The sequence below is a fragment of the Nematolebias whitei genome, chromosome 14, assembly GCF_014905685.2.
Source record: "Nematolebias whitei isolate Nwh7 chromosome 14, NemWhi1, whole genome shotgun sequence".
NCBI lineage: Eukaryota > Metazoa > Chordata > Actinopteri > Cyprinodontiformes > Rivulidae > Nematolebias > Nematolebias whitei.
The window spans coordinates 19,141,049-19,150,155 of NC_056511.1; the positions used below are offsets into that span (position 1 = coordinate 19,141,049).

Consider the following 9,107-nt stretch of genomic DNA (forward strand, 5'->3'; position numbering starts at 1 on the left):
TATATATATATATATATATATATATATATATATATATATATATATATATATATATATAAAAAACACTTATAAACATAAAACATAAATTATAAACATAAAACAATTGTTGATCTCCCTAAAATGGATCATAACTCATTTCATAATTGTAAAATATTTTATCATTTAAGGTAAATATTCTTTAACCACTCACAAGTACTTCCTCAGGTGGTTGAGGCGAGCTGGTCTGGGAAGCTCAGTCCTCACCTCCTTCTACGGGTGTGCTGTGGAGAGCATCCTGTGCTCCAGCATCAACATGTGGCATGGAGGCTGCACAGAGTGTGTTGGAGTCAGCCTCCCCACCATCACAGACATCTACACCTTCATATGCAGGAAGAGGGCCACCTGCATCATGAAGGACCCCACTCACCCAGCACACACACTTTTTGCCCCGCTCCCCTCAGGAAGGAGGTTAAGGAGCATTAAGTGTAGAACCACTAGACTGAGGAACAGCTTCTACCCTGAGGCTGTTAAATTCATGAATCTCTAACCAGGATACTCACTGTAAATAATCACTGTAATGCCAGTTGACTGTTGATATATGCTGCTGATTTAGTCATGCTGTTGTATTCATTCATACTCATCTGCTCACACAGACTCGTTTGTGCTGCTGCTGTTCGGTGTATTGTTTTTGTACTACTAGTGCTGAGCTTATTTTTAGTTTAACACTTTTCTTAGTTCATATATTAGATCCTATTTCTGTTTTTCTTTACAATTTATACTTTTGTTGGATGTAACTGGGACCCTGTGTACACAATTTCGTTCCACCACATGTACCACATGTGGTGCATATGACAAATAAAGAAACTTTGACTTTGAAGTAAATAGAAAAAAAAAATCCATTCCAGTCTTGAAACATGTAGATTTTTTGGCAAAGTTCCAGCTAAACATCAGAACACCCCCCATAAAACAAGAAAAATGCTGCTGTCATTAAAATATATATGGTTACTAAATGATGGTAAAATTAGAGAGAACAGAACAAGGTTTATTTAAAATTGTCATTCTAACCATTACATGTTCACAGAAGATTGTCCAACAAAATAAAACATGATTCTGTAAGATAAGTTTTGTTACCATCCAAACTTTTACACATATTCAAATATTCAAAATGAAACACTGCACTTGTAGAAAAAAAATGAATTAAACACACAGCACTTTTAGACAAAATGTCTTGGGACAGAGAAAACAAGATTTTAATTTCAGTCAGTTTTGTTTGCTTTTTGCGTTCTTTCTTCCTCTGCAGAACAGAAATTTAAAGGTTGCTAAAACTGAGAGAACGATCACAGCCATTACAGTTATGAAGAAAAGTAAAACATCTAGACAATAATATGAGTACCAAGGCATCTTATAAGCTTCTGTGCGCAGGTGTCGAGCTCCTTTATGGCGGATCACATATTCTACCCAGAAGATGGCCTTATCCATGGGAGATACAGGCTGATCTTTGTGTAAACGTGACAGTCTCTGCATGTTCTGCCTGTAGCTGTCTTCATACAGCACTTCTCTTATACTTTCTTCAAATGTGTGGCTGTTTATGTCAACTAACTGGAGGATTTTTGCAGCTCCTCTTTCCTGCAGACGAAGAAGGTTGTCATACTGGTCAAAGAACAGGGGAATACCAAGAACTGGAACCCCGTGGTAAATGGCCTCCTGCACTCCGTTTGTTCCCCCATGAGCTATGAAGAGTTTGACTTGTGGGTGACCCAGGAGATCCGTCTGTGGCATCCAGTTCACTATCAGTGTGTTGTTGCCCAGCCTAGAGGGACGCTCCCCTTGGTGCTTCCATATCACCTGATCAGATAAAAAGTTAACAAGTGAAATACAATCAACTGTGATATCTCAACAGAATAACAAAATACAAGACAACACTAAAGTAAATGTTTAATAAATGCTTCTTTGAATTTGACTAAAATTGTGTCTGGGTGTAAAACCCAAATCAGTACGCATGTTTTAAATGTGCATGACAGCTGTCCATCAAATAGCCTTTAAATATGTTTTATTCCATCAAGTTCAATGCTAAGTGCATGTGAACTAAGAAAGTATTATACTTATTTGTACTTTACTGATAGTTATGGGTGTGTTTTATGTGTGATGATGACCAATAAAATAGACTGACAGTTCTCAGTTTCAATAAACGTATAATGTTAAGCAAACAAATAATTGTTTTTAGGTGGTTATCTTGTTAAATTTCAAGAAAATACACAGCGAATCGTCCCTCTGCCCACTCCCGCTTCCGCGAATCAATTTTTGAAATGCATCTGATTTGACTAATATAGTGCATTTATTAAGGAAAAGTTAAACTGAGACACACCTTTGCTATAATTTTGAGCAAACTAATAATTGTTTTTAAGTGTTAATCTTGTTAAATTCTTATTAAAGTTCTCCTGTGCATGCTCCCGTGGCCGCCATTTGGCAGCCAATCGATTTTTGGCACACCGGCCTACGTTTCCGGGTGGTCAGCGATGATGCATAACAAATGCGACACATCAGCGGTGTTGCATAATAAATGTGACTTATAAGCGAAGTGACATATTAATGTCTTTTTTTTTCACTTTATTAGACATATTTGGACTGATTTGACTTGTATGGTGGTGCGACGTGGACAATGGAATGTACGGTACTTCAAAATTTGTTGTTTTAATACTTACAGAATAGGTTTCCATTTGTTTCATACATAGTCAGTAGCAGTAGAGCCAACAAATATGTAACAACTCAAATGATTACAGTAAAAAAACTAACACAGAACTTCTTTTACCTTTTGTGGAAGCTTGGCAAAGACACTGGCTATTTCTTCTGCAATCTCTTTTGGCAATGCTTTGACCAATGTTCCCAGAGTCATGACGATCACTCCATGCTCTCCAGCACTCTGAACAAACTCCTCCAGTTCTGCTGGTAGAGGCTGGGCTGGCTTGCACTGGAACCCTCCAATGTAAATAATATTAGGCATTGTCGGCCGAGGGAAATCAAACACAAAATCTGACCTGAACAGCCAGATGTCTGCATCTTGAAGCAGTGAGACAATGTCACAACCACCCTCTATATACTTCTCACACATGGCATCATAGATAGGCCCCAACAAAAATTTCTCCTGAAACCATATGATGCTGTAGAAGAGCATGTTTTTGACCCTCTGGATAAAATTCATTTTGTCTGTTAAGCCAGATCCTGGAACTGGGATGTAAGAAAATGGTGAGGGGGCCAACACGAAGTGACCCTCTCCACTGGTAATCCAGCGCGCATTTAGGACTAATGGTAGTTTGAGATATTTAGCTAACACAACCCCTGTTGCAATTCCTGGATCGGTGAGAAACAAGTCATACTGGGAATCTGTTAGGCGTTTTAGTATTTGTGGATTTTCAAAGATTTGAGAGAAACCATCACACCAAAGTGCATGGCCTCGAGTTATCATAGAAAGTATCTCCTTGGTAAGCTTGAAGGAAGTCAGCAGTGAACCTTCCTCTCTGAGTACCTAAAGCAAAAAAAATAAAAAAATAAAGGTATTTAGCATAAATGATTTACACAAAGGGCCAAATGCACATATTTGGTCTCATACCTTCACTTGATTTTCTATGAACTCATCAAAAAAGTCCTCTACATCTTTTCTCATTTCAAATGAAATGGATGAGTAGAAGGGAGATTTTTCTGGGATGTACCAGCTAACAGAAGGTCTGATCACAGTGATGTTGTGTCCCCTGGCATGAAGTCCTTCCAGGAGAATCTTCATATTGATCCAGTGGCTGCCATCCAAAGAGTACACTAAAATGTTCCCTCCATCACAGTGTGGTATGAAGAAACTAAGACATAAGCCAAAGAAGACAAATGTTCCACGCATGCAAGGCAAAGGCATGTCTCCTAAATGTCAAAAACAGAAATAAATGCCTGATCCAGCTGTGTTCCAAAAATAAAATTCAAACAAGAATAAAAAGAATCAATGTATCAATTCTATTATATTTTTAGATCATGCATTTCAGTCACGTACCTGTTCTCGACAGAGGTAATAGACGACTTTTTTTTTACAACATGTACCTGGCAGTTCAAATATTTGGGTTCAAATTCCAGCCACTGTCCTGTCACGTGTAAAAGGAGCACATTTAAATAAAGGTGCCTTAACTAAGATGATTATTTCTTCTGTCATGTAATTGCAGATTTGTTGCTCTCTAAGCCATAAAAGTTTATATATTACAGGGGTTAATGATTATCTGAAGGTTGAAAACCCAGTGTAGTTTCTGAATTTAGCTTTATTATAAATCAGAGACTATGGAGCCCAAACCAATGTATTTCTGATTCCAGTCTCAACTTTGAGTAACTGGTGTGGGTTGTGTCTGGAAGCACATTTGGCATAAAACACTTTAGCCAAAGCAGAAATACGAGTTCATTTAAGTGACACCATAGCAGATAAATTGAGGCCAGGGTTAACAACGACTACTATTATTATTAGTGCTGTTGACTTAAAGGATACCAACAGAAACTGTGCTACTGTGAGTCAAAGACCCTGAGGAGGTTCAGTGTTCAAGGTTCTTTACTGTCTTTCACACTACATGTGGTACATGAGGCAGAATGAAACTGTGTACTCAACGTCTCAGTTACACCCAAAAATAGCAAAAAAAAGTATAAAAATAAACAGTATACGAGGATCTAAGATATATGCTAACCACTAATAATATAAAATAATACAATATATTAAACAGCAGCCTGAACATGAGTCTGTAATGAGCAGATGAATATGAATACAGCAGCATGAAGGCAATAAATCAGCAGCATGGATAAGCAGCAGCACAGATAAGTCACATATCACCAATTAAAGTGGCATTACAGTGATTTTTCTTTTTTCTTACAGTGATTTTCCTGTGATCTGCTCTCCACAAATAAACACACAGCTCTACCTCTGACTTCAGTAAATAAATATTTAGCAGTCCATTTTTGTTGAAAACCGTGCAGTCAGCATCTACTTCTATTTTTTTTAGCATGAGTGGACATTTTTGAGTGCCAACATCGTCTTGTGACCTGCTCGTGACAACAATGCAATCATGCGCATCATTTTACAATGTAGCTGTTTTAGTTTCATGATTTAATATCATTTTTTTCAATTTTTGTCAATTTATATGCCTTCTTTTATGATTGACTACTGTTGTCATCGTTCTTTGCTAAAGACAGGTCCCTCTTGTAAAGGAGTCCCCAAGGCTCAATGAGACTAACCTGTATAAAGAAAGAATGAATGTGCATTGTGCATGTCTTGATGTATGTTCTATTTCGTATAGGCTTTGCCCTTTCAGGCTATCACTAGTGGGTTTATTCCTTCGCACGCAGCGCAGCACTGAAAATTTAGTCCACGCCCACCTGCTGTGTGGGCCTCACCCCCGGTCCATATAAATTACGGTGAAACTGGGTAATCGGCTCCCATTTTTTCTTCAGCCAGCTAGCTAGCACTGTAAGAAGAACGAAGAAGGAAAAGATGTCCAGCTTTGACCGGCACAACTTTTGCTAAGGATGCCTGGGTCTCTGCCACGCCAACTTCCTGTTGTCCCAGTGAGCTCTTCCTCCCGAGGAGAAGCAGAGATGAGCAGCCTTGTTCAAGGTAAGTGCCGAGGAGTGTTTTTCCGTGGCGGGCCGCTACCTGTTGGACAACGCCATCGCCTTCCTAATGTTTTTTCCTCACGGTGAATCGGATGATTCCCTCAAAAAAGGCGATGTTAGCAGCAGCTCCGCTGAGTGTTTTTCCGTGGAGGGCCGCTACTCGCTGGACGACACCATTGCCTTTTCTAACGTTTTTTCCTTGTGGTGAATCGGATGATTCCCTCGAAAAAGGCGATGCAGGCAGCAGCTCTGCTGAGTGTTTTTCCGTGGTGGGATGCTACACGCGGGATGACGCCACCGCCTTTCTTTGACGCAGAGTCACGCAGTGAATCGAATGATTCCTCCATGAAAGGCGATGCTGGAAACGACCTTGCTGCCACTTCCCTCTTGGAGAGCGTAGTGACGGAAGAAGAGTGGTCGAACGAATGTTCCCACGTCGGTGACCACACCACTCCCAGCTGTCGACGCCCTCCTCTCGGAGCTGCCCGGCATAATCCAGGAGGCTGCTAACACAAAGGGACTTTCCGTCCATTGCCTCCCTCCGCCCTGATCGGATGATCTGGCCTCGCTGTCCAGTTGTGACGTCACATTGGAACAAGGCTGCAGCTGGGCCCGGCAAACTGAAGACATCCGTCTTCACCTTTACCTCCATCTCCAGAGTGGAGGGTTTTACCGATCTGTGTTTTTCCCTTGGTCCCCCCCCCCACCCCCCCCACCCCACCCCACCCCCCACATATACAGCCTTTTTTCTGTCGGAGCCACCCTTGGGTTCCCCCTGGGGAATCTCCAGAGCGGGTGATGGCAGTAAGGTTTTTTAGTCTGGTTGATGTTCATGAGAAACATGACAACACAAAATGCATGCCAGCTCTCCGAGCGTTACACAGAGTGGCAGCGAGTGTGTTCCCTGGACAGTTGGACGGACCGTCTGATCAGCAGGGATTACACGCTGCAGTTAGCAGCTCAACCCCCACCGTTCAGAGGGATTATAGAGACGGTTCTGTCTTCTCCAGAACAGAGCTCGTCTCTCCAGTCAGAAGTTCAGGAATTTCTGACGAAAAACATGATTTCCAGAGTTCCCAACAGAGAGGAAAATATGTTTTTTTTTTCTCCCACTACTTCCTCGTTTTGAAAAAAAAACCTGGAGGGATGAGACCCATTCTTGACCTGTTCATGTTCAGCAATTTGATCATGTGGAGACAGTTCCACATGCTGACAAACAGCTGCTGGAGAACTTCACCAGAACGACTGGTTTTCACCTCCATAGATCTGAAGAGCGCATATTTTCATATTTTCCATCATTCTGAAACACCCCACGCACATTCTCGAAATGCGTGGAGACGGCTTTGCAGTCGTTACACATGGCAGGAATGAGAATTCTTTTTATCTGGACGATCTGCTCTTATTAGCTCGGTCCAGATAAGAAGTAGTCGCATAGACCAAAACGCTAGTGTTACACTTGCTAAACTTGGGGTTTTCTATAAACTGGGAAAAAGTTAAGTTCGTCTGTCCCAGATGATTGTTTATCTGGAAGTGGAGCTAAACTCAACCACAATGAGAGCCCGTTTATCACAGCTGAGAGCCGAAACTCTGTCAGCTCAGCTCCGCCATGTCAAACTCTGCAGCATAGTGACAGTCTGCCTGTCATGCAACTCCTGGGACGATGTCAGCAGCCTACATCATGGTTCCGCTGGGCCTACTTCACATGAGACGCCTTCAGAGATGGTTCGCCTGCCTGCGCATAGATCCTGTTCACCAGAAGAGGCGAATTATCTTTGTGCCCCCCTCCGTGAGAACCGATCTGAATCACTGGGGAAACCCCCTTGTTCTGTCAGAGGGAGTTCCCATCAGCAGGCCTACGTCACACTTCTCAGTTTTCACAGATGCGTTCCTGTCAAGCTGGGAGGAATGTGTCTGTCCCAGGCAGTGGGAGCACAGTGGCTGGACCACATGTTGCTTCACATAAATGTGCTAGAATGTTTTCACAGTCTGAAACGTGACTCAGCATTTTGCCCCTGCTGCGGGATCAGCATTTTCTGATCCACACAGACAACAAAGTGACGGTAGTTTACATAAACCGTCAGGGAGACGTGTGCTCAGCCCAACTGTTACGTATCGTGAAACAGCTGTTGTGTTGGGCACACAAAAACCTGCTCTCCACCAGAGCAGTGTACATTCCCAGCGTCCTGAACAGGCAAGTGGATATCATGTCGAGGGGCAGTCCCCACCACAGAGAATGGAGCCTCCATCCCGAGTTGATTTCTTGGACTTGGAGCAGGTTTGGCCAAGCAGCAGTGGATCTGTCTGCCACACGGGAGAACGCCCAGTGCCAATTATGGTTCTCACTGAGCCCACGAGACGACCCACCGTTAGGAGTGGACGCCTTCGCTCACAGCCCGTGGCCAAAAATGCTCCTTTATGCGTTCCCTCCAGTCCTGCTGATATCATGGACCCTGGACCAGGTCAGGGAGGAAGAACTGTCAGTCATTCTCGTAACTCCCGAACGCATAAGCGCTCCGTGGTTCCTGAATCTGTAACGACTGATATCGGGTTGGCCGTGGAAACTGCTGTGGGGGGACGCTCTCCTCCATGTAGGAAGAGCAATCAGGTGTTACCCAGAAATAGGTCAACATCTTTGGGTCTTGCCGCTGAACGAATCCGTTTAGAAAAGAGGGGCCTCCTACAGGATGTGGTGCGTACATTTCAGGGTTCACGAGCTGCTTCCACCACAATGCTGTACACATCAAGTGGACTATCCTGATGCATGCTCAATAATCCAGGTAGAAAAATCTAAAAAAGTTCAATCTGGTCCTCTGGACATTCAAAAAAACAAAACAAAGCAAATCAACAAAAAAATGTAGAAACGTTTCGTCTCTCATCCGAGAGACTTCCTCAGTCTGAGGAGCTGTATTCAGCTCAGTCTCTTAAATAGCACCGTCTCAGGGTGGATCAACCAGTTTTGCTGCTGACAACCAAAACCAGCTGATCACATGCTCAAGAAGGACCATCAGCATAACAATGGATCATTAGCACACTGATGGCTGTTTACTGTTCACAGAGGGCTGAGTGATACTAGCAATCACAGCATTGTAAGAGGGGGACAGTTGAACCCGGAGGCCTCCACCCCGTTTTAATGATGGACGATTTCTTTTCACAAAGATGGCCTCCTTTACTCCTCTCTCAAACCATCGTTCCTCTCTGTCCAGGATGTGAACATCTTCATCCCTGAAAGAGTGACCGCTGGCCTGGAGATGAGTGTAGACCGCAGAGTCCTGGCCTGATGATGTTGATCTTCTGTGCTGGGCCATCCTTTTGGCCAGTGGCTGTTTTGTTTCCCCGATGTAAGACTGATCACAGCCCTCCTGACACTGAACAGCATACACAACATTGCTCTGTTTGTGCCGGGGGACTGGATCTTTGGGATGAACCAGTCTTTAATGTATTTTGGGGTTTAAAAGCCACTGGGACGTTATGTTTAGAAAATAAACGTCTCAGTTTCTCTG

General features: G+C 42.9%; 2 protein-coding genes across 3 annotated transcripts in view; both read right to left on the minus strand.

Moving 5' to 3' along the window:
- smad9 (SMAD family member 9) overlaps positions 1-9,107 on the minus strand; it is a 937,424-nt gene that overhangs the window by 86,933 nt on the left and 841,384 nt on the right. The window lies entirely within an intron of this gene.
- LOC119420553 (UDP-glucuronosyltransferase 1A5) lies at positions 1,240-4,023 on the minus strand. The gene is made up of 4 exons (XM_037687964.1): positions 4,013-4,023; positions 3,587-3,885; positions 2,789-3,502; positions 1,240-1,824 (listed from the first exon to the last, which is right to left on the minus strand). The coding sequence occupies exons 2-4, from the start codon at positions 3,878-3,880 to the stop codon at positions 1,240-1,242; spliced, it is 1,593 nt and encodes a 530-aa protein (XP_037543892.1). The 5' UTR covers positions 3,881-3,885; positions 4,013-4,023.

Coding starts and splice junctions, on each gene's coding strand:
- LOC119420553 (XM_037687964.1), bottom strand. CDS start 3,880: ATGCCTTTGCCTTGCATGCGTGGAACATTTGTCTTCTTTGGCTTATGT. Junction 3,503..3,586: donor TCATAGAAAATCAAGTGAAG/GTATGAGACCAA, acceptor TTTTTGCTTTAG/GTACTCAGAGAGGAAGGTTC. Junction 1,825..2,788: donor TTGCCAAGCTTCCACAAAAG/GTAAAAGAAGTT, acceptor TTATCTGATCAG/GTGATATGGAAGCACCAAGG.